We start from the raw sequence: 27,606 nt of genomic DNA on the forward strand, positions 1-27,606 counted from the left end.
GCTGTCTCCACTTGTGCAGCTGGGTGGCAGCACCACATCAAGGGAGTTTATCAGGGAAGAACTTGCCAAAGATTCCTGTTGAGGTAGCATGCATTTATTGTACACCATGCACTGTGATAGGGAAGGGTTACAGAGAACACACAAGACAAAGCCCCTGTCCACAGACAGCCTACAGTCCAGTTGATGAGAACAGGCTAACACTCATTTATGAGTCAGAGGCAATTCTGTGTACTGACTAGAAGAACTGTAGAAATTCCAGGGGCTGAGGAAGGGAGGCACGAACTGGCCCTTGAAGGATGGAGTGGGGTTGGAGGTGTTGCCAAGCACACAGTGAGAAGACTGGTCTGACTGTGGCACGGGGTTGGGGCTGAGCTTGGGTGGGTTGAGCGGGGAGATTTTGGAGGGTTAAAAGAAGTTCTGGGGCCTCAAAAACACAGCGTTGACCTTTAGCTAAAGTCAGAGTCTCTGAGTTCAGAAGCTCCACATGGCCTCATTCCTCTTCTACTCTGGGTGAATGTCCTTGAGATGTCCCTTCCTGGGCATATCAGCTGGAACTGATCTGGTCGCCTGTAGTCCAACCATGTGTCAAGCCAATCAGAAGGATGGACTATGGCGGAACTTCTCACCCATGGACTGGTCCTAGTGGAGGCTGGACAGAACCCAGCTCACAGGCTTAAGACCTATTGCTGGCAACCTCCTCAAAGCCTAAAAATTGTTTAATTTTTTTAAGAGACAGGGTTTTGTCCTGTCTTCCAAGCTGGAGTGCAGTGGCACAATCACATCTTACTGCAGCCTGAAACTCCTGGGCTCAAGTGATCCTCCCACCTCAACCTCTCAAAGTGCTGGGATTACAGGTGTGCGCCACCATGCCCAACCAGAACAGTTTTCCTTAAAGAAGCAGGCCATTACCTTCCTCTGGCACTCCCACCATAATCTGGAATTCCTCTTTACTAAGCCTGGGGATGGAACTGAGACCTAGCCAAGAATCTGGGAGGGGTAAGAGCAGCACCCACTCACCCAGACCTCCTAATTTGGGGCTCAGCCCCATTATGTCTCATTTCACCACACAGAGTGGAAATGGGGCTGTTCACAGCGACTAGAGCTTTGTTCCAGAAACCTACACGTGCAGCTCAGCAACAGATGCTTAGTGAAAACTTCTGAAACCCCAGAAACAGATCTGGGGCCCCAGAAATGCTGTCCTGGTCCCTACTTCCAGTCAGATTCCCTGTAGCTCAAAATCCTTACCTGGCTTTTAGGCCATTTCTTTCTTTTTCCTTTTTTTTTTTTTTTTTTTGAGACAGAGTTTTGCTCTTGTTGCCCAGGCTGGAGTGCAGTGACGTAATCTCAGCTCGCCAGTGGCAACATCCACCTCCTGGGTTCAAGCAATTCTCCTGCCTTGGCCTCCTGTGTAGCTGGGATTATAGACACGTGCCACCATGCCCGGCTAATTTTGTATTTTTAATAGAGACAGGGTTTCTCCATGTTGGTCAGGCTGGTCTCGAACTCCCGACCTCAGGTGATCCACCCACCTCGGCCTCCCAAAATGTTGGGATTACGGGCATGAGCCACCGCGCCCGGCCCTTTAGGCCATTTTTATGCTAGGAGTTGTCAGAGACAAGACTTCTCTTGGTTGTTCACTTGTTACATCCTCCAGCCCTGGTTCTCAGGCTCGGGCTGACAGAGGGTCCCTGTTTTTTACCTTAGAGTTTCTTCTCAGCATCATTTTCTGTAGGTCACGAGCCAGGGCCTCAGGCCTCACATACCTTCTGGGCCTCAGAGAGGTTCCAGCAGCTGAAAGACATCTTAGAGGCTGCCAAGCAGGGTCTTTATTCAGGACTAGACTAATCTGTATTTGCTCTTCTCTTTCCATCCAACCCTCAAGAGCCCCCCAGCTCCATTATAGACCTCGGCCTAGGGTCTCCCCTCCCCACCAGATATTCAGAGCAGGGTTGGCCTTCAGTTCAAGTGTAGACCGTGCTCTTGCCCTCACACTCGAGCTTGTGGATGATCTTCCGCTCCGGCTTTCTAAAGTACACTTTCCTTGCCCAGTAGCAGGATTGCCTCTGTGGAGCGTCCCACCAATAATGGTGACAATTGCTGTTTTCATCAGCTCCAGACCCAAAGAGACCTGAAGTGGGGAAGTGTGAAGGAAGGAATATGTGTCATCCAGGGGGGACCCAACTTTGCCTAAGGGCATGAGGCCAGAGCCTCCTTTCCTGACCTTGTCACATGTGGCAGGGTATAACCAGAATGGTGAATCCAGCGGACGGGAGGAGTCCCTGGCAGTCCAGCCAGTTCTCGTGGATGTACTTGAGGAAGGTGCAATTGGTCACCAGAACATGCAGGAGTAGAGGTTAGAGCTCAGCCACAGAGATTATCTTCTTGCAGAAAACTTTTTTCCCCCTTCCTAAACTTGTCTGCTTTGATAGAAGCTGGTACTGGCTGGAAAGGCCTGAAAGCAGGAGGGGACAAGAGTCGTCAGAGGCTGGGCAATGTTCTTGTTTCCGGGGAGTGCTGAGGTCTGGCGGGTGCTGCCCCTGTTCTCTCAAGGATCCCACATGCTTTGTGTGTTAGAGCAGTGACCATCACCTCCCAACCCAAGGACCTTTGCTGCTCTGCTTCCCACATGGGACTGCCAGCACCCTGAAGGCAGAAAAACTGAATGTACCCGTTAAAGGAGGAGAAGCTGGTGGTGTATGTTGAGATAAGGAGGGTGGGGAGTGTACAGTTACAGGCTGCACAGGGAGGGCAAGATCAATGTTGACACCAAAGTGCCAAAGGCTGTCTGCGCCAGGTCTGGGGCCCCCACTGGTCATACCGCCTGATAAAACCATTGCAGTCCACACTAGGTCTGGAGGCTTCGACACCCACAGCATGTGGGTGTTCTCATGCAGGCCATGAGTATTCGGGGTGCTTTAAGTGTAGGGGAGTTCTGTTGTCCACATTATTCTCAAAGCCCAGAATAGGCCCTGTTTTATTCTACAGAGATAGGAAGGCACTGGGGCTCACAGAGTGGTGCTGCTTCCCACCCTCACCCTCCTGCCCCCACCTGAGCACAGTGTGGTGCTCAGTGATGGTTATCCTATATTCCAAATACGCATGGCCCAGGACTGGCAGAGTCGGAGCTCGGGGTCTAGCTGTGACCTGGGGATCGGTTGGAGTAGCTTCTTGACCAGCTGGAATTGGGTTAGGTGTCCTAGCATTGGTGCCTATGGAGAAGAACACAGACTGTTTATCACCCCTGGTTCCAGTACCAAGGAAAGGCTGGAGCCATTGCAACTGGAGGCCCAGCGGAGGAAGGGATCAAGGAGAGGATGCAGCCCAGAGCCCAGGACAGAGCATCCACCGGCCTCTGGAGATGGTATGGTCTCCAGTTGCATCGGGGCTTCAGGGCCCATCTGAAGTGCTGATCAAACCAGGCAGACACACCATGCTGGTGAAGGCAGGCTTTGTAGATGCGGGGCTGAATTGAGCAGCCACAGAACCTCTGCAGCTCTGGGGCCAGTGGCAGAACTTCTAGAAGTACCTGTGGGGTGGGAAACCCCAGCCACAAAAGTAGTGAGCTGACCTCCAGACCTGAGGCTTTGCCTGCAGGCCTCATCTCAGCCCATGGGACAGATTCCTGGTTTTTTTAGTTTGGCCTTGGGGTAGATGATACCTTCAGCTGTCCACCCTGCAATACCTCACCTCCTGCCTTCTGACCCAGTACCCTGCAGAGCAGGGGAATGGGGCCAGGGGACAGGGGCAGGGAAGAGGAAGAAGCAAGAGCTGCCAGTGTGCTCCAAACCAAGAGAGCCCTCCACATGATTCTGGGCACAGCTGAGGAGTGCAAGCTCAACTCTGCTCACCACACTTAAGAAGCAGGCAAGGGAGGATGAAGGGCAAAAACATGGGGTCCTGAGGCCCTTTTACTCCCTCTACCCTGCTGGAGGTGAGGATGAGAGGTGAGACTTCGTTGGACTGTGCTCCTGGCCAGTTGATCTTACCCAACTCATTACATCAGTAGCCTGGTCACAGGGTGGACACTCTGACCTCTTCTTAGCCTTTCATTGGCAATACTACCAGCTCTATATATGCCCTTATAGGGCCTGAACCTTGGCTCAGGTGGGTGGGCTTGGAGGTAAAATAATTGAATGGGTCAGGGGTAGGAGGAGAGATGAGTCTCTGCCAAGGCTGTGTGATGTGTCATCTGAGAGAGTGGGTAACCCCTATTCCCAGCACATGGCCATTTATTTAGAGCCAGGGAGGGGGACGAGAATTCATATTCAAATGTGATTCTTTCTTAATTACTACCAGTTGTTCAGGTGAGGGAATCAGGGAAGGCTGTTACTCAGTGACAGATTAATAATCCACACATTGCCCTTGCACCTCCTGTCTTGGTTTCCTATCAAAACCTCTCCCGTATCTATGAACATTCCAGCCCTGCAGGTCAGATTGCTGGCCAGGAGTAGTCTCACATTCTAGCTGATTGATGGCCTCGGCTTCTGCTGTTGCATGTGGTTTGATGATTCATGCTGGAGCCTTTGGCTATAACTCTCTTCCCTGTATAAGGGCCATCTGAAGTTTGTCTGCCTGACTCCATTACCTGGTGAATGAGATTGGCTAGCTGCTGCTCCTGCCCCAGCTATTCAGTCATTTGGCAAATACTCATTTAAACAAAGCTCCACAGGGAGCTCTGAGAAGGAGCTCGCCTCTAGGCACACAGAACCTGGACTGTTTGCAGAATGAAACAGTTTCATGAAAGTTTGCAGAATGACCCAGTTGTGCAGAAGAGACCCACTGGCTGCTCTCAGTGAGGCCAGGGAGAGTCAAACAGCATCTTGGACAAAGAGAGGGCTTGAAGGCCCTTTCAAAGTGTCAAGCCAGTTGGATGCACGGGTTGTGTGGAGTCCAGGGGTACATCCAGAAGCAATGGCAGGTGTTATCCATTCATTCAGGTTAGACCTCTGAGCAGACAGCAGAAATGTCAGCCACAGGTGAGCATAAGCTCAAACCCCCCCATTGAAGGCTACATTCTTGCCCCACAGGGCAGAGCACATGGCAAGTGGCATGCTGACTCAGACACCGGGCACTGAGAAAAGTGGGAAGCCATGGTCACAGACTCTACATTCCCCTCTCCTGTTGGCCTCCATCCCTTCCTCAACCGTCCGCAGAACACCTCCTTCCAGCACCTTAGCTCCTGCCTCCCTCTGGACCTATTCAGTCCTCAAGGGTGCCCTGCTAAAGGCTGGGCTGAAAGCTAAGAGGAGAGGTGGCATTCAATGTGTCCTGTGTCCTCCCTGGGGTTGATGAAGGGGTCGATGCCCAATAGAGTCCTTCATCTTGGCGTTCAGCCCAGGGTCCAGCTGCCAAGGGAAGGCTTGGCAATCAAGGGTGATGGAGATAAGAATGAAAAGGGGCACCACCCTGTGCCAAAGCTGGCATGTTGTATATCTGAGAGAGGAGCTGCCTATTCACAGCGTAGGGTTGTCAAGCTGGAGGCAGGGAGAGAAAAGCAAGAGCTTTTTGGTTCCTCTTGAGGATAGAATCTATAGGAAAACGTAAGAGGGTTAAAAATAAATTTCCCATGCATCCAAACTTTTTTCTTTGGTAGACTTTCTTGTCATCTATTTAAAATGAAACAAGTGCATGTACGTGGTTAAGAAATTTTAGCTAGGAATGATGGTGCGTGCCTGTAGTCCCAGCTACTTGGGAGGCTGAGGCAGGAGGATCTCTTGAACCTGGAAGGTCAAGGCTGCAGTGAGCCGAGATCATACCACTGCACTCCAGCCTGAGTGATAAAGTGAGACCCTGTCTCAAAAAAAAAAAAAAAAAAAAATTAAAGAAGTTAAACAGTGCCCGGCTTGGGGGCTCACGCCTGTAATCCCAGCACTTTGGGAGGCCCAGGCAGGCAGATTGCTTGGGCTCAGGAATTCAAGACCACCCTAGGCGAAAAAATATAAAAATTAGTTCAGTGTGATGATGTGCCTGTAGTCCCAGCTACTCGGGAGGCTGAGGTGGGAGGATCACCTGAGCCCAGGGAGGTCGAGGTTGCAGTGAACCATGATCATGTCACTGCACTCACTCCAGCCTGGGCAACAGAGCAAGACTGTCTCAAAAAAAAAAAAAAAGGAAATTAAATAAAAAGAAGATAGCAGTTTCCCACCTCATTCTTCTCAAACTCCTCTTCAGAGGCAGCGGGTTTTTTTTTTTTTTTGACTATGTTTTTCTACTGGCTCACTTTATTCCTCTAAAATAGTAACTTGTCTATGTGGTGCCATAACGGGTCCAGTATCTGGACACGAGGCCGCACTGCCTACACCTTTGGGGATTCTCGGATCCTGACTCTGAGCTACCTCATTCCTAGACACCTGGTACACCACAATGTGTCAGGGATATCGGTTTATGTGGGATATTTGCATTTTGTTAGGTTGTGTGTGGTAGTTGAGCAGCCAAGGGGGTAGCATGCGGTGGATATTTGTTTTAGATACACAGTAACTGGAAACTCATTTACTGAGGCTATTTGGTTACCCTGAACTACTGTTTCTACCAAAAAGGCAGGATAAATGCTCCCTCAACACACACCTTTAATTACCAATTTTCAGAGTAAGGGGTTGAGGTAATAGCCACCGCCAGCCAGTTTTCCCTTTCTCTTTGAGTATCATTATGAGCTCAAAGTTTTTTATATATTCACTATGATTCAATCGTGACAGTTGCTATTTTTGATGCTCAAATTGCCGCAAATCTAATGTCCAAGTGTTCTTGTACTTGTCTAGGCCTAGAATCTTTTAGTGAAGAAAAAGTATTTAGAAGACAAAAATCAGGCTGAGTGCAGTGGCTCACGTCTGTAATCCTAGCACTTGTGGGAGGCTGAGGCAGGCGGATTGCCTGAGCTCAGGAGTTGGAGACCAGCCTGGGCAACATGGTGAAACCCTGTCTCTACTAAAATACAAAAAATTAGCCGGGGGTGGCAGTGTGCACCTTGTAGTCCCAGCTACTCAGGAGGCTGAGGCAGGAGAATTGCTTGAACCCAGGAGGCAGAGGTTGCAGTGAGCTGAGATCGCGCCACTGCACTCCAGCCTGGGTGGCAGAGCAAGACTCCGTCTCAAAAAAAAAAAAAAAATACGAAAAACAAAAAACATAATCTGGATTGCAGGGCTGATCGTTGCTAATGGAGTGTTATGGCTGTTCAGATGACAGAGGGAGAAAATGTACTTTGTAAACTGTTAGTTCAATGAGGTTATGATTGCACAACAATGTGAACATACTTAATGCCACTGAACTTTATTGCCATTGATAACTTTTAAATGGTAAATTTTGTGTATTATTTTGTCACAATAAAAAGTTTGAAAATCAAGTTCATAATATTTCCAGTTTGGGCCGACCACGGTGGTTCATGCCTGTAATCCCAGCACTTTGGGAGGCTGAGGCGGGTGGATCACAAGGTCAGGAGTTCGAGACCAGCCTGACCAACATGGTGAATCCCTGTCTGTACTAAAAATACAAAAATTAGCCGGGCGTGGTGGTGCGCGCCTGTAATCTCAGCTACTCAGGAGGTTGAAACAGGAGAATCACTTGAACTCGGGAGGCGGAGGTTGCAGTGAGCCGAGATCGCGCCACTGCACTCCAGCCTGGGCGACAGAGTGAGACTGTCTCAAAAAAAAAAAAAAAAAAAAAAATTCCAGATTGAATTTAATGTCACAGAGTTTTTAGCCTGTCCACCTGCCCAATTTTGTATTGTTTCTTTTTTTTTTTTTTTTTTTTGAGATGAAGTCTCACTTTGTCACCTAGGCTGGAGTACAATAGTGCGATCTTAGCTCACTGCAACCTCTGCCTCCCAGACTCAAGTGATTCTCCTACTTCAGCCTCCCAAGTAGCTGTGATTACAGGCAGCCTCCACCACACCTGGCAAATTTTTGTATTTTTAGTAGAGATGGAGTTTCACTATGTTGGCCAGGCTGGTCTTGAACTCCTGACCTCAAGTGATCCACCTCCCTTGGCCTCCCAAAGTGCTGGGATTACAGGCGTGAGCCACCACACCTGGCCTGTGTCTAGTTTCTAATGTTGTTAATATAAGTAGTTATTTACTTATTCAAGACCAACCTGGGCAATATAGTGAGACCTCAACTCTACAAGAAAATTTAAAAATTAGCTGAGGGTGGTGGCACGCACCAATAGTGCCAACCATTCAGAAGGCTGATGTGGAAGGATCACCTGAGCCTAGGAGGCAGAGGTTGCAGTGAGCCGTGATCATGCCAGTGCACTCTATCCTGGGTGACAGAGTGAGACCCTGTCTCTAAATAATAATAATGATACCAACACTATAATGAAAATACTGAGTCAAGTTTTAAAAAAAAATTTTTTTTTTGAGACAGAGTGTCACTCTGTCGCCGAGGCTGGAGTGCAGTGGTGCGATCTCGGCTCACTGCAACCTCCACCTCCCAGGTTCAAGCGATTCCCCTGCCTCAGCCTCCTGAGTAGCTGGGATTACAGGCACACACCGCCACGCCTAGCTAATTTTTGTATTTTTAGTAGAGATGGGGTTTCACCATGTTGGTCATGCTGTTCTTGACCTCCTGACCTCATAATCTGCCCGCCTTGGCCTCCCAAAGTGCTGGGGTTACAAGTGTGAGCCATCACGCCTGGCCTAAAATTTCTTCTTAGTTCTTTTTGTCCACAGAGACTATCCTACAAAGAATATACAATCAAGGTGTTGAGTTTAAGGAACTTGAAATAATTATTTCTCTGGTGTTTATATTATCAATTAAATATAGTTAGGTCCATTTGATGTGTTTTCAACTTCAGGGTTCACTTTTTTCTCATTTAATTTTATTTTTTGGTAAGATACAGCATAAGAGAGTCACATGGTGATAAGACAGAATCAGTAATAGAATGTAGCCCTTTAATGCCACCAGAAATCCAGAGAGAGAAATAAGCTAGGGTTTCATTCAGTAGCAGAGTAATCTCCATCCAGGGTCTGCTTGAAGCCCTAGTCCCTCTCTGACACCACAAGGTCCCCTTGGCTACCTGTCAAGCCTCCTGGGGACTCCACTGGAAACATCTCAGCCGTAGACAGCAATCTTCCTCTCACACTGCAGTTTCAAGATGATCTGGTATTCTGCTGGGAAATTTTGCATGGTGTTCTCAAACCAATATTTGTCATCCCAGTAATGGGACCACCTTTTGCAATTGTCTGCCCCAAAACCAAACAAGGATACCTGAGAGATTGGATAAGACAAAAGATGGTGGTGGTGTAACGGGCTGGATCCTGCCCTGCCCCCATGGAACACCTATCATGCCTTCAGCACCACTCACTCAACCACTAGTGTGCCAGGCTTCCTCTTGGAGCTGGGAGGAGAATGGAGTTCACCTTCTTCAAGGAAGACAGACTCTAAATACTCATAGTGACCCCAGAGCCCAGAAAAGAGAGCACCAACTAGTTGTTCTTCATTATATATTGAGAGAAGAGAGGATTCCCCTGGGAGACAAGGGAAGGGCATTCCAGGCAGAGGGAGCAAGGTGTGAGAAGGCGTGAGGCAGCTGGTATGTTTGGAGAACCCCAAGAAGTCCAGTGCAGGAATCTGGGAGAGAGGAGAGGGAGAGAGGAGAGGGGTCAGATCATGTAGGGTGTTGAAAGCTAGGCAGAAAGTTTTAGATTTAACGGGAAGTCCCTGGGAAGACAGATTTTTTTTTTTTTTTTTTGAGATGGAGTTTTGCTCTTGTTGCCCAGGCTGGAGTGCAGTGGCATGATCTTGGCTCACCGCAACCTCCGCCTCCCAGGTTCAAGCGATTTTCTTGCCTCAGCCTCCCAAGTAGCTAGGATTACAGGCATGCGCCACCACGCTTGGCTAATTTTGTATTTTTAGTAGAGACGGGGTTTCTCCATGTTGGTCAGGCTGGTCTCGAACTCCTGACCTCAGGTGATCAGCCCGCCTCAGCCTCCCAAAGTGCAGGGATTACAGGCGTGAGCCCCCATGCCCAGCCAAGAAGACAGAAATTTTGAGTGGCAGAGGAGTGAAAGTCTGTGAGTTGCAGGAGATATCTTACCTGGTCACAGGTATGCAAGGCATACAACAGAGCCACAAACTCCAAGGACGGATACTGACCATGGTTCTCCAGCCAACTTTCCTGGATATACCTGAGGAAGTAGAGGCTGATCACCAGCACCTAGGAAGATGGAGAAAGGGACTGACCTGAAGCCTGTCCCATGGCTACCCACTATCATGTTGTCCTACCACTTTCCCCTTTCCTTCCTGGGACCCTCACCTTATCTTTGCTGTCTTCAGTTCCACCAGGAACCTGAACTGTCTGAAATCTAAAAAGAAATTGAGGTTTGGGAGGATTTCAGAGTCATTTGACAAGCAGACTTCAGCCTTAAGTAAGCCTTGGGGGTGCTCCAGTATCCAGCCAGGGTCTCTTTGGAATTACCTCTGTCACTCCCTACAGTGACCTCCCTCCCTGACATACCCAGGGTTTTTTTTGCTTCCACATGCTTGTCTGTTTATGCAGTACACTTATGAACCACTCCAGACCAGATGAATTCAACGGAAGCAGCAGCAGTTGGGTACCGGGGTCCTGAGGGCTGGCAATCCCAGGGTACATAATGCGCATGGTGGTCCTGTTCCCCACATCTGCCTCAAAGCCTCGGACAGGGGCCTGGTTCATCCTGAAAAGGAAGTTAGGATGGTCATTTAGAGGAGGAAAAGGCTTCGGCTTGGTCTTGGTCTCCACCTCCTACCCTGCACCCACCTGAGGACCACTTCACGTTGATTAATCCTGAAGCCAAGGCCAGAGCTCCGTAGAGACCTTGAGTTTCCCACCACTGCACAGACCTGGCAGTTGGACACTACATGGCCCAGTGGGCACAGGGGAGGTGCTTTAATCAGCTGCTGCTGCTTATTCTCAACCTCCTTCTCTGACTTGACCCTCTCGAGTCCCTAGGAGCATAGGAGGGAAGAATTTAGGGGCTTGACCCAGGTTCCACCTACCTGTGGAAGAAGGTTAGAGCCTGGGGCCTTGATGGAGAGATGGCTAGGACCTGGGGTTGGGTCAGGGACTGGACAAAGACCAAGTTTGCGCACTGACCAGCCACAATATCAGAGCATCATTGGATGTGGGATCTTGTGGCCTCTGTAGGGGTTCAACGGTACTGTCGAAGCGTCTGTCAAACCAGTCAGACTCGCCAGGCATGTGGAGGCAGGCAGAGCATGTGTGGACCTCAGATGAGCAGTTGCATTTTCTGGAAAAGTTGCTGGGACAGTGGCAGATTCCTGGGTGTATCTTGGCCATATTACGGAGGTCCTTCTGGCTGGAGTGCTGGTGTAGGAAGGAGGTGATCAGCCACAATGAAAGGACATAGGCAGCCACCAGGCCCAAACTCCTGTATCGAATCATGATCTCTGGCCCTGACGATGGTGCCCCTGGCAGACAGTAGATTGGCCCCGACACCTGGCACCGGGAAGAAGAGGCTGGGGCCACAGACGTCCCCAGCATCCCCCATCTTAATGGCTTCCATCCCTCTCCCAACCCTTGACACTACACCTCCTCCCAAAACCTCGCTCCTCCCTCCCTGGCCACCTACTGATCACTACCGGAACTGCCAAAGCCTGGCCTAGAGGCAGAAAGAAAGGGAGAGAGGACACTTTTTGTGTTCTGTGGCCTCCCTGAGGAAACTGATTCCTAATGGGGTCTTCTGTGCCAGCCCAGTGATATCAGGGACTCATCACAGAGGCCACATTGTGACCTACTCCACCAAGGCCCCTCCTTCACCTTGGCATTCAGCCCAGTGCCCAGATGACCAGGGAGGTGTGGTAGTCAAGGGTCCAGGGGACAGGAGGGCACAGAGGGAGAGGTTGTGTCCAGGCTGGGGTGGGTGAGCAGGAGGCAAAGAGGGAAACAGAAGGGCCACCTTGGCGATGGCTCACACCTGTAATCTCAGAGCTTTGGGAGGCCAAGGCAGGAGGATCACTTGAGCCCATGAGTTCAAGAAGGGCCACCTGGAATCTTCTGAAGAGAATTTACTATACTGATGAAAGAGAATATTTGATACCTTTAGCCCTTAACACCTCTCAAGGGTTGACTTTTTCTTTTTAAGAACTGTTTTTTTTTGTGGTTTTTTTTGTTTGTTTGTTTTTTTGAGATGGAATCTTGCTCTGTTGCCCAGATCTTGGCTCACTGCAACCCCCGCCTCCTGGGTTCAAATGGTTCTCTTGCCTCAGTCTCCCAAGTAGCTGGGACTGCAGGTGCACACCACTGCGCCCGGCTAATTTTTCTTTTACTTTTAGCAGAGACGGGGTTTCACCATGTTGGCCAGGCTGGTCTCAAACTCCTGAGCTCAAGTGATCTGCCTGCCTCGGCCTCCCAAAGTGCTGGGATTACAGGTTTGAGCCACTGCGCCTGGCCAATCCAGTGTATATCTTACGCTTACAGTGTATCTAAATTCAAACCGTTTTGTCAGAAATACATGATTTATAAATTTGATAAAATTTTACAGTCAAAAAAGATTTACATACCCAAGTTACAATAAGCATAGTGAAAAGTTTTCTAAGAACTGAATTGTTTTGAAATTGATTAATTAAAATAAATTTAAACATTCCTTCCTCACTTGCACTTGCCGCATTTCAAGTGCTCATCTGTCATATTGGATGGTACAGAACTACAGGCTCATTTAATTCTAAAAGTCAACAATCTACTATCAGTGTTTACATTATTGTAACTAGATAAATATTTCCTATAGAGTTTGTAAATGAACTAAGACTACCTTTTTTTGTTCATGATAACTTTTTTTTTTTTTTTGAGACAGAATTTCGCTCTTGTTGCCCAGGCTGGAGTGCAATGGCATGATCTCGGCTCACTGCAACCTCTGCCTCCTGGGTTCAAGCAATTCTCCTGTCTCAGCCTCCCGAGTAGCTGGGATTACAGGCGTGCACCACCATGCCTGGCTAATTTTTGTATTTTTAGTAGAGACGGGGTTTCATCATATCAGTCAGGCTGGTCTCGAACTCCTGACCTCAGGTGATCCACCCACCTTGGCCTCCCAAAGTGCTGGGATTACAGGCATGAGCCACTGCGCCCGGCCTTTTGTTCGTGGTAAATTTCTAAGAAAGGGTGTGTAGGAGATAAAACTTCTAAGTTTGCATGTCTAGAAATGCCATTATTCTGCTTGCAGGAGATAGAATTGTGTTACTTAAAAAAAAAAATCTTTAAGTTCTCACCCCTGATACTTATAAATGTGACCTTATTTGGAAGTAGGGCCTTTGCAGATACAATGAAATTAAAATGAGATCATGCGGGATGAGAATGGGCCCTAATCCAATGACTAGTGTGTTTATAAGATGAGGGAAATTGGCCGGGCGTGATGACCCATGCCTGTAATCCCAGCATTTTGGGAGGCCAAGGCAGGCAGGTCACTTGAGGCCAGGAGTTTGAGACCAGCCTGGCCAACATGGTGAAACCCAGTCTCTACTAAAATACAAAAAATTAGCCAGGCGTAGTGGCGGGCACCTGTAATCCCAGCTACTCGAGAGGCTGAGGCAGGAGAATTACTTGAACCTGGGAGGCAGAGGTTGCAGTGAGCTGAGATCATGCCACTGCACTCCAGCCTGGGTGACAAGAGCAAGACTCCATCTCAAAAAAAAAGATGAGGGAAATTTGGAAACAGAAGACACAGGGGAGTATTCCATGTGAAGTTGGAGGTGGAGACTGGAATGATGCCTCTGATGCAGGGCAGGCAATCCCCAAAACTGGGGCTTAGCCTGAGAGGGTTCTTGGCTTTGCCCTGATGCGATCCAGTGGTGTTAGCAACCTGTATTGAAGCAGCATTGCACAGCAGCAGCAGAAGTACACTGCTTCTTGGGGACAGGGCTACCCCATAGGCAGTGTGCCCAGAGTTAGCAGCTCAGCAGCAGCTCTGCAATCCTATTTATACCCACTTTTAACTACATGCAAATTAAGGGGTGAATTATGCAGAAATTTTCCAGGCACAAGCAGTCCTCCTGCCTCAGCCTCGCAACATGCTGGGTGTGAGCCACTGCGCCCAGCCAAAAGTCTGATTTTTTATTCTTTGTTAACTGTAGCAGTTGGATTCTTGGTCTTGGTCAACAGACTGGTAAATTTCAGAGAAAAACAATTCGCTGGCTAAATATTTAGTAGTTTACAGGATGATGCAAAAGCTAGAGAACCAGGCTCAGTCTATCATGAGATGCAAAACATGGCCAAAGACTACCCCAGGAATGGCCCACCTGGAATGCCACCACTGCTGCCAACACAACGGGGCCCTTGACAATGTGGTAGTCTCATTATAGCAGATTCTTTTCAGCTCTTTCCATTAGGAAGAGCAGTTCATTTCCCCACTTCTTGGATCTTGGATCACTTTATGACTTGATCTGACCAATGGAATGCTGAAGAAGTGACATGGTAAGGGCTAGGCACAGTGACTCACACCTGTAATCCCAGCACTTTGGGAGGCCACGGCAGTAGGATTGCTTGAGCCTAGGAGTTCAAGGCCATCCTGGCCAACATGGCAAGACCCCCTTTCTACAAAAACAAAAATTAAAATTAACTGGGTGTGGTGACATGCATTTGTAGTCCCAGCTACTCAGGGGGCTTAGGTGGGAGGATCCCTTGAGCCCAGGAGGTTGAGGCTGCAATAAACTATGATTGTGCCACTCCATTCCAGCCTGGGTAACACAGCAAGCTCTTGTCTCAAAAAAAAAAAAAAAAAAAAAAAGGGAATTGGAACTGAGGCACCTAAAAAAACTGGGAACCTCAAAATGCTAAACCTTCTGTGAAAAGCTGGGCAAAAAAACAAAAAACAAAAAACAACCCTCACCCTCCGGCATGGGTGAAACAAGGAGGTTTACTTCTTTTATCGAAGTGGGTAAAGAGCCTCCCCCAACAACTCAAAGTCTGGGTTTGCACTTGGCATGAAATTGAATCTAAACTTATACCTCCTACATGATCCAGGGCACTAGGCAAAGAAATCAACTCAAATATTGCCCTTGAGATCTGGAAGGCACGTCTGGCCCATCCCTCCCAGACACTGTGGTTGCAGGTAAGACAATCAGGCCAGGATTTTATTCAGTACCAGACTGATCTTACAATTTCCTCCTGCCCTTTACCCACCCAGAAATAGGACTTGTATGGACTCAGCTAGGCTGAGCTTGTGTGAATAGTGAGCTTGTCCACATGCTAGCTGATGGATGACTTCGATTTCTGCTCCTGCACTAGACATGGGCAGTATTTCCTTGGAGCCCTTGGTCTGATTATCCTCCTTCCAGTGATAGAAACACTTTCCTTGCTATTCTGATCCAAATCCAAAGAGGGTGACCTAGTGGATAAGAGAGGGACATGTGCGTCAGCAGGCAGACTCCTGTCCTCACCCCTGCCTCCCTTCACTCAGCATCTAGGATGACAGGTTGTCCCTGGGAGCTGGGAGGAGACTGGGGCTCACCTCCAGGAAACAGACTCTGGACACTCTCCTAGAGTCACTGAGGATCCCAAAAAAGAGAATGTCAACTCGCTTTTCCTCATGATATTGGAGGAAGAGAGGGGAACCCCCCAGGACATAAGAGAAGGACATTCCAGGCAAACAGAATGGTGCGTGAGAAGGCATGAGGCAGCTCATGTGTCTGGGGAATTCTAAGAGCCCATTATGGGAGCCTGGGAGACAGGAGGCAAGGGGAGGAGTCAGAACATGTAGAGTCTTTTTTTTTTTTTTGAGATGGAGTCTCGCTCTGTCACCAGGCTGGAGTGCAGTGGCGCAATCTCGGCTAACTGCAACCTCTGCCTCCCGGGTTCAAGCGATTCTTCTACCTCAGCCTCCCGAGTAGCTGGGACTACAGGCATGCCTGGCTATTTTTTGTATTTTTAGTAGAGATGAGGCTACCACCATGCCTGGCTATTTTTTGTATTTTTAGTAGAGATGGAGTTTGACCATATTGGCCAGGCTGGTCTCGAACTCCTGACCTCATGATCCACCCGCCTCAGCCTCCCAAAGTGTTGGGATACAGGCATGAGCCACCACGCTTGGCCTACATGTAGAGTCTTGAAAGCCAGGCAGAAAACTTTAGACTCCATGCTGAAGGCATTGAGGAGCAGGAATTTTAAGAGAAGAAGATACAAGAATCTTTCCTGCCTGGGCACAGTTGTGCAAGACACAGAACAAAGCCTTGGGCCCCAGGGATGACCCTGACCCTGGTAAGACAGCCAGTTGTCCTGGTTGCACCTGGGGAGGAAGGGGGAGGGAACTGACCTGGGGCCCTTCCCACAGCAACCCACAGCCACATCCTACCCCTTTTCCTATTCCCCCTCACCGTGTCTTTGCTATCTTCCACTCCACTAGGGAACCAGACCATCTTCCAAAATCTGAGAAAGAATTGGAGGTGGGGGAGTTTGGGCCACAAGACCTGGGAAAGTCCTGCAAGTGTCCCCAGTAAGCCAATAGAGGGTCTTCCCAGAGCCCCTGCTGTTATTCCCTGCAGTGACCTCCCCTCACCCCCACACAGAGAATGTCTGGGGACACCTCCTCCATCACCTCATCACTTAGAGCATCTGAAGTCCACACCAGGTCAGAGAGCTTCCGCAGTAGCATCTCCAGCTGCATCCAGGAGCCCTGGTCGCTGGCATTCCTGGGATAGATGAAGCATTGTGTGTGGTTTGGTTCCCCACGTCCATCTCAAAGCCCTGGACTTGGGGCCCGCTTCATCTTGGGAAGGGGAGCAGAAACTGATGGAACTGTGGGGCAGGCCTGGCCTTCCTGCTCCCACCCTCTCCCCAGCACCCACCTGAAAACCACGGGGTATTGGTCGATGTCGTTGCCAAGGCTGGAGCCCTGCGGGATCTGTGGGCGCCCCAACAGCACACAAGTCCCACAATAGAAATCAAAATGGCTCACCGAGAGCCTGGGAATCCCTTTAAACAGCTTCCTCCACAATTTCCCAAGCTCGCTCCCTGAGTTCATGCCCTGGAAACAGCAAGAGGGAGATTGGGGGCTGGGCCCAGGGGAGAGAAAACAGAGCTGGGTGGGTGAGATCTCCATCCAGAGGCTGTGAAGACAGGGCCAAGGGCAGGGATTTGGGCGGAAAGTGGGAGATGGGTGAGGCCCGGGAAGCATGGGGGATATGGCCGGGCCCAGTGTTGACCACTGACCAACCACCAGAGCACAGTGTCAGAGGTCATAGACTCTGTTGTCCTCATCAGGTACCCCATAGTCTTCCTGGAGCACACATCAAGCCAGTTCCATTCGTCGGCTGTGTGGTGGCAGGAGGAGCAGTTGAGGGTCTCAGAAGGGCAGCCACACTTCCCGGAACTGAACCAAGGGCAGTCACAACGCCATGGTACCAAGTATATTCGTTTTTCCTGGGGTGCTGATTCAGGTGTCAGATCCAGATAGGGGGTCATCAGCCAGAGGATGAGCACCCAAAAGACCCACAGGACAAAAATCTGCCGGCGCTTCATGTCTGGCCCAGGCGGTGGCTCCCGTGGTGGGCCGTAGACTGGCTTCTCTACCTGTAAGGATGAGGGGCTGAGGCCACAGACAGCACCAGCTTCCCTCTGTCCTGTCGGCCTCCACAACTCCCCATCCCACCACCCTCCACCTCCTTCCAACCCCTCCTCTCCTGCCTCACAGTCCATTTGCTCACCCTCAAAACGGTCTCTGACTGGGCATGGGGTGGAAGAGGCCAGGGCAGAGAGACAGCATGTGGCTAGTCCTGAGAGGGGAAGGAATACCTCAGTGGGGGCCTTGCTGTCATCCCAGTTATATCATAGATCTCATCACAAAGTACACATTGTGACATCCCTCCTTTAGCCTGCCTGAAAAAAGCCACCACCCAACCCTTTCTCTGACACCGAAATGACCTCCACTGGATGTAAGATTCATGAGGACAGGGGCTGACCTAGTCTCTCTTCTTCACCTCTGCAGCTCTAAGACTTAGAATCATTTAATAAATATTTATGGGATAAATAAACAGGGGTTGAGAGGGAACATTTTTTTTTTTTTGAGATGGAGTTTTTGCTCTGTCGTCCAGGCTGGAGTGCAGTGGCGTGATCTTGGCTCACTGCAACTTCCGCCTGCCTGGTTCAAGCGATTCTCATGCCTCAGCCTCCCAAGTAGCTGGGACTACAGGCATGCGCCACCACACCTGGCTAATTTTTATATTTTTAGTGGAGACAGGGTTTCGCCATATTGGCCAGGCTGGTCTCAAACTCCTGACCTCAAGTGATCCGCCCACCTCAGCCTCCCAAAGTGCTGGAATTACAGGCGTGAACCACCATGCCCAGCCGGGAACTTTATTTTTAAATTATTATTATTATTATTATTATTATTATTATTATTATTATTTTGAGACGGAGTTTCACTCTTGTCGCCCCAGCTGGAGTGCAGAGGCACGATCTCGGCTCACTGCACCCTCTACCTCACGGGTTTAAGTGATTCTCTTGCCTCGGTTTCCCAAGTAGCTGGGATTACAGGTGCCCGCCACCACGCCTGGCTAATTTTTTTTGTATTTTTAGTAGAGACGGGGTTTCCCCATGTTGGTCAGATTGATCTCGAACTTCTGACCTCAGGTGATCCGCCCGCCTCGGCCTCCCAAAGTGTTGGGATTACAGGCATGAGCCACTGCAGCCCACCCCAGCCCGGAACTTTAAATATACTTGTGTGTGATGCCCTCTCTGGAGTTGTGTGACATCAACTCAATCCTCTCTTGTAGTCTCTAGACCCCATATCCAACAGCCTACTGAATTGCCACTTAGATGGCTCAGAGACATCTCACCTGAATAAGCCTGAGACTGAACCCAGGATTTTCCCTGTAAACCAACCCTTCCCAAAACTTCTCTGTCTCTTTTGTTTTGTTTGAGACAGAGTCTTGCTCTGTCACCCAGGCTGGAGTGCAGTGGCGCAATCTCAGCTCACTGCAACTTCTGCCTCCTCCGGGGTTCAAGCAATTCTCCTGCCTCTGCCTCCCGAGTAGCTGGGATTACAGGTGCGTGCCACCAAGCCCGGCTAATTTTTTGTATTTTTAGTACAAACGGGATTCCACCATGTTGGCCAGGCTGATCTCGAACTCCCGACCTCAGGTAATCTGCCCACCTCGGCCTCCCAAAGTACTGGGATTACAGGCGTGAGCCACTGCACCCAGCTTCAAAACTTCTCTATCTCAATAAATGGTTCCACCATGTACCCAGTTATTGAAACCAAAACTCATGTATTATTAATTCCTCCTACTCCTATGATACCCAAATTCTTTTTTTTTTTTTTTTAGGACAAAGTCTCACTCTGTCACCCAGGCAGGAGTGCAGTGGCACAATCTTAGCCCACTGTAGCCTCTGCCTCCAAGGTTCAAGCAATCCTTTCACCTCAGCTTGCCAAGATGCTGGGACTACAGAAGTGTGCCACCACGCTAGGCTTATTTATTTATTTAATTTATTTTTGAAACAGAGTCTCGCTCTGTCGCCCAGGCTGGAGTGCAGTGGCACAATCTTGGCTCACTGCAACCTCTACCTCCCAGGTTCAAGTGATTCTCACGCCTTAGCCTCCCAGGTAGCTGGGACTACAGGCGCACAACACCACACCTGGCTCATTTTTGTATTTTTTTGGTAGAAACGGGGTTTCACTGTGTTGGCTAGGCTGGTCTCCATCTCCTGGTCTCAAGCAATCTGCCCACCTCGGCCTCCCAAAGTGCTGGAATTACAGGCGTGAGCCACTGAGCCTTGCTGATTTTTTTTTTAAGTAGAGATGGGGTTTACCGTGCCAGCCCTGTCTCGAACTCAGCTCAAGTTATCCACCCTCCTCGGCCTTTCAAAGTGCTGAGATTACAGGCATAAACCACTGAGCCTGGCCTCAAATCCATTTTTTAATTTGTTTCTATTTCTAAGTCATCTTCTTCATCTCCACTGCCACCCCCTTAATTCAATTGTAGTCTTGTAAAGATAGTAAAAAAATGAAAATGTTTGAGTTGTTTTTAAAGTTTAAGAAAAAAACAGAACATTTTGGTTTTTTAAAAAAATCAAAACATTTTATTCAATGGGATAAGAACAGTAAAATTCTTCATCTTAACTAGTGGAAAGCTGCACTGGATATTGTATAGCTTTTAAATCAATTCACCCAAAAATCTGAGTAAGGTCTGTAGGCTAGTTAATTATATCATACCAACGTCAAGTTCCAGGTTTTGAAAAAGTACCATATGGGCTGGGCGCGGTGGCCCACACCTGTAATCCCAGCATTTTGGGAGGCAAGGTGGGCAGATCACCTGAGGTCAGGAGTTCGAGACCAGCCTGACCAACATGGAGAAACCCTGTCTCTATTAAAAATACAAAATTAGCCAAGCGTGGTGGTGCATGCCTGTAATTCCAGCTACTCGGGAGGCTGAGGCAGGAAAATTGCTTGAACCCGGGAGGCAGAGGTTGCGGTGAGCCGAGATCGCGCCACTGAATGTGATTTTAGCTGGGCAAAAAGAGTGAAACTCTGTCTCAAAAAAAGAAAAAGAAAAATTACTATATGTACTATATGGTAAGACACTACCATTAAGAGAAAATGAAGGCCAGGCACAGTGGCTCTTGCCTGTAATCCCAGCACTTTGGGAGGCCAAGGTGGGGTTTGAAGCTTGAAGCCAGGAGTTTGAGACCAGCCTGGGCAACACAGCAAGACCCCTTCTCTACACACACACACACACACACACACACACACACACACACACAATTAGCTGGGCTTGGTGGTGTGCGCCTTTATTCCTAGCTACTTGGGAGGTTCTGGTGGGAGGATCACTTGAGTCCAGGAGTTAAAGGCTGCAGTGAGTTATGATAGCAGCACTGCACTCCAGCCTGCGTGACAGAGCAAGACTCTGTCTCTAAAAAAAAAATAAAGCAAAAATAAAGAATAAAATGGGAAAATGGATGATGGGTACATGGGAATTTTCTGTACTATTTTTACAATTTCTTGTGTGCTTATGGTTGTTTCAAAATAAAAAGGTTTTAAAAATTATCTACCAGCCTGGGCAACGTAGGGAGACCCTATCTCTATAAAAAATGTTAAAATTGGCCATTGTGGTCCCAGCTACTCAGGAGGAGACTGAGGTAGGGAATACTTGAGCCCAGGAAGTCAAGGCTTCAGTGATATGTGATTGCACCACTGCACTCCAGCCTGAGTGATAGAGTGAGACCTTGTCTCAAAGAAAAAAAAATCATTTAGGAAAAGATGTATAGCAAGTTTTATTGCTATTTCATTTACATCAACTGCTATAATTTTTTTTTCTTTTTTGAGACGGAGCCTTGCTCTTTTGCCAGGTTAGAGTGCAGTGGCATGATCTCAGCTCACTGCAACCTCTGCTTCCCGGGTTCAAGAGATGCTCCTGCCTCAGCCTCCCAAGTAGCTGGGACTACAGGTCCGAGCCAGCACGCCCAGCTAATTTTTGTATTTTGAGTAGAGACAGGGTTTCACCATGTTGACCAGGATGATCTCGATCTCTTGACCTTGTCATCTGCCTGCCTTGGCCTCCCAAAGTGCTGGGATTACAGGTATGAGCCACTGTGCCTGGCCAACTGGTATAATTTTTAAAATTTTTGTAAACTCATAAAATTTACCATTTTAACCATTTTAAAAAATATTTTGGCCAGGTGTGGTGGCTTATGCCTGTAATCCTAGCACTTTGGGAGGCTGAGGCAGGTGGATTGCCTGAGCTCAAGAGTTCAAGACCAGCTTGGGCAATACGGTGAAACCCTGTCTCTACTAAAATACAAAAATTAGCCAGGCGTGGCGGAGTGCCTGTAATCCCAGCTACTTGGGAGGCTGAGGCAGGAGAATTGCTTGAACCCAGGAGGCAGAGGTTGCAGTGACCCGAGATCGCACCATTGTACTCCAGCCTGGGCAATGGAATGAGACTCTGTCTTAAAAAAAAAAAAAAAAATATATATATATATATATGTGTGTGTGTGTGTGTGTGTGTATATATATATATATTTTTTATTTTATATAATATATATAAAATTTTATTTTAAGTTTCAGGATACAGGCCAGGAGCAGTGGCTCACGCCTGTAATCCCAACACTTTGGGAGGCCAAGACAGGGGGATCACAAGGTCAAGGGATTGAGACCATCCTGGCCAACATGGTGAAACCCCATCTCTACTAAAAATACAAAAATTAGTTGGGCATAGTGGCGCATGCCTGTAATCCCAGCTACTCAGGAGGCTGAGGCAGGAGAATCGCTTGAACCCAGGAGGCGGAAGTTGCAGTGAGCTGAAATCGAGGCACTGCACTCCAGCCTGGTGACAGACTCCGTCTCAGAAAAAAAAAAAAAGAAAGAAAGTTCCGAGATACATGTGCAGGTTTGTTACATAGGTAAATGTGTGCCATGGTGGTTTGCTGCACCTATCAACCCATCACGTAGGCATTAAGCCCTGCCTGCATTAGCTATCCTGATGCGCTCCCTCCCACTGGCCTGCCCACCAGGCAGGCCCCAGTGTGTGTTGTTCCCCTCCCTGTGTCCATGTGTTCTCATTGCATTTTATCCATTTTTTTAATGTGCAACCATCATCACTATCTAGTCTCAGAACACATTCATCACTCCAAGCATACTCTAGTGAATAATACATTGAATAAGACTAGAATCAATTACATGACATTCATATCCCCACTACCCATTTTTTCCAGATCTTAACATTTCTTTGCTTTTGCTGTTCTGGTGTTTAGGTATGAATATATGTTCATTTATCCTGTTACAGTACATTCAGGCTTCCTAAATATGAGAACTCTTGCCTTTCATCAATTTTGGGTAATTCTCAGCCATTTCTTTCAAATATTGCCTCTCCCTTATTCTCAGTATTTCCTCCTATCAGGAAACTCCTATTAGGCAAATGTTGGCTTGTTTTTCTTTCTATCCTTCAAGTATCTGAATCTCTCTTTTACATCTATGATTTTATTTCTCTATATTACATTATGGGTAATCTTTTTCAGCTCCATCTTTCTGTTCAATATTTCTCTCTCTCTCTTTTTTTTTTTTTTTTTTTTGAGATGGAGTTCTCACTCTGTTGCCCAGGCTGGAGTACAGTGGCCCCATCTCAGCTCACTGCAACCTCCACCTTCCAGGTTCAAGTAGCTGGTATTACAGACGTTCATCACCATGCCTGGCTAATTTTTGTATTTTTAGTAGAGACGGGGTTTCACCATGTTGGCCAGGCTGGTCTCAAACTCCTGACTTCAGGTGATCCACCTGCCTTGGCCTCCCAAAGTGCTGGGATTACAGGTGTGAGCCACTGCACCCGGCCAATATTTCTCTCTTTAACTGTGCCTAATTGGTTGTTTAGCTCTTCTACTGGTTTTAAAACTTAAATGACTATTTTTCATTTCTAGAAATTCTTTGAAATGTACTTTGACTTTTTTTTTTTTTTTTTGGCTATGGAGTCTTGCTCTGTCGCCGAGGCTGATGTGCAGTGGCGCAATCTCGGCTCACTGCAACCTCCACCTCCCAGGTTCAAGTGATTCTCCTGCCTCAGCCTCCTGAGTAGCTGGAATTACAGGCGTGCGCCTGCCATCTTGGGAAAGTCAGTTCACCTCTTGGCTTCCTCATCTATAAAATGACACTTGAAGTAGCACCTAGGCTGCGCATGCACTGGCTCATGCCTGTAATACCAGCACTTTTGGAGGCTGAGGCAGGTGGATTGCCTGAGGCCAGGAATTAGAAACCAGCCTGGCCAACGTGGCAAAACCCCATCTCTACAAAAAATACAAAAATTAGCTGGGCATGGTGGTGTGCACCTGTAATCCCAGCTACTCAGGAGGCTGAGGCAGGAGAATTGCTTGAACCTGGGAGGCGGACGTTGCAGTGAGCCAAGATTACGCCACTGCACTCTAGCTTGAGTGACAGAGCGAAACTCTGTCTCAAAAAAAAAAAAAAAGCACCTAACTCCCACGTTGTTTTGAGGGTGAAATGGATTACAGCAATGGGCATATTGTCCATGTTCAGTTAGTATTAGTTTCTCCTTGTCTTTGCTCCTTCCTTGGTGAGCTGCGGTCAGGCTGCCACAGTCACCCAACTCCAGGGTCCCTCCTCTTCCTTTTTATGGAAGCATTCCCTAACCCAGCATGTTAGTCACTTTCTCTTACAGACTCCCATGGTCCCCTGTGCCACCTCTTATCAAAGTTTTGATCTTAAGTCATTGAATGATTTGAGCTATGCACTTTGAAATAAAACAGACTGGAGTTTAGATATTAGCTTATTAGCCACTCAAAGCTTTTAATCAGGGATAATAATAGCAGTTAGCATCTAAGGTTGTTGTTTTTTTTGTTGTTTTGTTTTTAGAGACAGGGTCTTGCTATATTGCCCGGGCTGGTCTCAAACTCCTGGGCTTAAGTGATCCTCCCTCTCCTGCCTCAGTCTCCCAAGTAGCTGGAACTATAGGTGTGTACCACTGTGCCCGGCTGAAGGTTGTTGTGAAGATGAACTGACATGATATAGGTGAAGATAAAAGAGTTTACAACAGGGCAGGTGCGGTGGCTCATGGCTGTAATCCCAGCACTTTGGGAGGCCAAAGCAGGCAGATCATTTGAGGTCAGAGTTCGAGACCAACCTGGCCAACATGGTGAAACCCCATTTCTACCAAAAATATAAAAAATTAGCCGGGTGTGGTGGTGGATGCCTGTAATCCCACTACTCGGGAGGCTGAGGCATGAGAATCGCTTGAACTGGGGAGGTGGAGGTTGCAGTGAACTGAGATTGCACAACTGCACTCCAGCCTGGGTAACAGAATGAGAGTCTGTCTCAAAAAAAAAAAAAAGAGTTTACCACCATATTTGCCACATAGTAGTGGCTTGATAAATGCTAGCTATTTTTTTTTTTTTTTGAGATGGAGTCTCCCTCTGTCGCCCAGGCTGGAGTGCAGTGATGCAATCTCAGCTCACTGCAACCTCTGCCTGCCAGGTTCAAGCCATTCTCCTGCCTCAGCCTCCCAAGTAGCTGGGACTACAAGCGCGTGCCACCATGCCTGGCTAATTTTTTGTATTTTTAGTATAGACAAGGTTTCACTATGCTGGTCAGGCTGGTCTCAAACTCCTGACCTTGTGATCCTCCCACTATATATATTATATATATAACATGTTATATATATTATATATATAACATGTTATATATTATATATATAACATGTTATATATAATATATATAACATGTTATATATATAATATATATAACATGTTATATATTATATATTATATATATATTATATATAACATGTTATATATATTATATATATTATATATATTATATATAACATGTTATATATATTATATATATTATATATATTATATATAACATGTTATATATATTATATATAACATGTTATATATATTATATATATACATTTTATATATTTTATATATATATAATATATATATATTTTATATATTATATATATATACACACACACACACACACACACAAAGACAGAAAGAGAGACTCGCTCTGTCGCCCAGGCTGTAGTGCAGTGGTGTGATCACAGCTCACTATGAGGCAGGAGAACAGGGAATCAGGGTAACCGGGGGTTAAGACATAAGAAATGAAGGGGTGCAGCCAGTTCTAGGCAGCATACAGGCCACATCTTCAATCCTATGATAACAAGACAGAAGTTTCCACTTCCGCCTCCGATTGACCGTGGGGCCAAATCTCCACTTCAGCCTCTGATTGGCTGTGGGCCAAGTCTCCACTTCAGCCTCTGATTTGGTCGCAGGCCAATCCTTCATAGGTGTAGCCAATTGGAGGCTTCTAAAGGGCACCTAGGGGTGTTGCCAGGTCCCTTTAGCTTAATACAAACCCTGATTGAGGAGGCTCTTGAGCAGCTTGCTCTAACCCGCTGCCGCTCTGCATTGTCTTCAATAAATCTATGCTTTTGTTATTCCGTTCTTCTGTTGCTGTTTGTCTTTCGTTGCCCTTCTGTTACTTTATGCGTTTTGTTCAACACGCCAAGAACCTGGACAACTCTATCCTGGTAACAACTGCAGGTAACCTGGTAACAACTGCAGTTTCAAACTCTCCTGGGCTCAACCCCAGCCTCCCAGGTAGCTGAGACTATAGACGCATGCCACCACACCTGGCTAATTTTTTTATTTTTATTTTTATTTTTGGAGACAGAATCTCACTCTGTCGCCCAGGCTGGAATGCAATGGCATGATCTCGGCTCACTGCAACCTCTGCCTCCCGGGTTCAAGCGATTCTCCTGCCTCGGACTCACGAGTAGCTGGGTTTACAGGAGCACACTACCACGCCTGGCTAATTTTTGTATTTTTAGTAGAGATGGGGTTTCACCATGTTGACCAGGCTGGTCTCAAACTCCTGAACTCAAGTGATGCTTCCTGGCTCGGCCTCCTGAAGTGCTAGGGTTACAGATGTAGTTTTTAAAGTTTTTGTAGAGTGGGGTCTTGCTGTGTTGCCCAGGCTGGTCTTAGACTCCTGGCCTCATGTGATCCTCCTCGGTCTCCCAAAGTGCTGTGATTACAGGTATGAGCCATTGTGCCCAGCCCAATTTTTAATTAAAAAATGGAATGATGGAATGCACATTACTTTGCATCTTTTCCCCCTTAAAAATACATTCTTAGTATACCTAAAGGAGTAAATCTACCTCATTCTTTTGAAAAGTGGCCTAATATTCCATAGAATGGGTGTATCGTGATTTATTCAATTTATTTAATGTATCAGTGAGCATTCTGGCTGGTTCCAGATTTTTACCATTGAACAATCTCATGCATACGTCTTTATGATGTGGTGCACTTAAAATCTTTAAGAGACAGATTCAATATCTTAAGGTGTAACAACCACCCAGATCATGGTACTTTTATGCTTATATTAAAATTTTTTTCTGTTAACCTTGGATAGCTGCTTACATATTTTTTCTTTTTTAAAATTTTTCTATTAACCTTGACGTGGTGCTTTTACTTCCTAAAGTGGAATTCCTGTATGAAAGCCTATGAGCTTTTACATCTTACTCATTGCAGCTGCATTACTGTGGGAGCTGTCCCTCTAGAGACACTGGGCTGCAATGGGAAGTGTCAGGGAGACCTTAAGCTCCACATCACTTGAGTCTAAACCTGGAGGGATAGAGCGTGTCCGTGAGGATCCCAGGGCCTGGAGAGCAATTTAGGGTAATATTCAGAAAGCAGCGCTCAGGAGAAGCACTGGGACGCTGTTTAGGTAAAATCAACCCAAAAGACCCTGATTCCCAGAGTACTTTGAGGTCCAGAAGAACTGGGCTGGAAGCAGGTCCTGCTATTAATTGGCTGTGATCTTGGGCAAGTTATTTAACTTCTCCAAGTCACAGTTTGCTCTTTGGAAAACGGAGATAAGTCACCTGCTTTCAGGGCGGACACCCTTACTTTACATCAGAATCATCCGGATGCCATTCCTAGCGTTTCGGCTTCAGTAGGTGGGAATCAATTATTTGCATTTCTAATAGGTAATCAGTTGATAATGATGCGGCCGGTCCGGTACACTCGAAAAACCACTGTTCCAGGATATTCCAAGATGTTCCAAGAGTCTTAAACACCTGGTGCAGTTCCGAGCACAAGGCACACGAACGGTGCTATTAGCGTTTCTAACCCCGCAGAGAACTCCTCGCACCCCGGTCCTCAAAAAACCCGCCCCGG

The 27,606-nt window shown here is 47.5% G+C and overlaps 1 protein-coding gene across 14 annotated transcripts; it reads right to left on the reverse strand.

Moving 5' to 3' along the window:
• Nucleotides 1–16: 16 nt before the first annotated feature.
• On the reverse strand, nt 17–27,577 carry C21H20orf173 (chromosome 21 C20orf173 homolog). Of its 14 annotated transcripts, XR_008622304.2 has the most exons (13): nt 25,782–27,577; nt 17,128–17,487; nt 16,764–16,942; nt 16,514–16,607; nt 16,293–16,344; nt 15,103–15,307; nt 11,065–11,295; nt 10,729–10,916; nt 10,447–10,645; nt 10,246–10,294; nt 10,027–10,146; nt 9,007–9,100; nt 17–2,452 (listed from the first exon to the last, which is right to left on the reverse strand). XR_008622304.2 is itself a non-coding variant. In XM_014343036.4 (6 exons), the coding sequence occupies exons 2-5, from the start codon at nt 17,434–17,436 to the stop codon at nt 16,318–16,320; spliced, it is 609 nt and encodes a 202-aa protein (XP_014198522.1). In that variant the 5' UTR covers nt 17,437–17,487; nt 25,782–27,577; the 3' UTR covers nt 14,118–15,307; nt 16,293–16,317. The 14 variants fall into 14 exon arrangements, 4 of the variants coding, with proteins under 4 accessions (XP_014198522.1, XP_003831902.1, XP_054960751.1 ...); XR_008622303.1 differs by lacking the exon at nt 17–2,452 and having other exon boundaries at nt 8,389–9,100; XR_008622302.1 differs by lacking the exon at nt 17–2,452 and having other exon boundaries at nt 8,389–9,197; nt 11,065–11,427.
• Between the last annotated feature and the right edge of the window lie 29 nt (nt 27,578–27,606).

The sequence above is a fragment of the Pan paniscus genome, chromosome 21, assembly GCF_029289425.2.
Source record: "Pan paniscus chromosome 21, NHGRI_mPanPan1-v2.0_pri, whole genome shotgun sequence".
Classification (NCBI taxonomy): domain Eukaryota; kingdom Metazoa; phylum Chordata; class Mammalia; order Primates; family Hominidae; genus Pan; species Pan paniscus.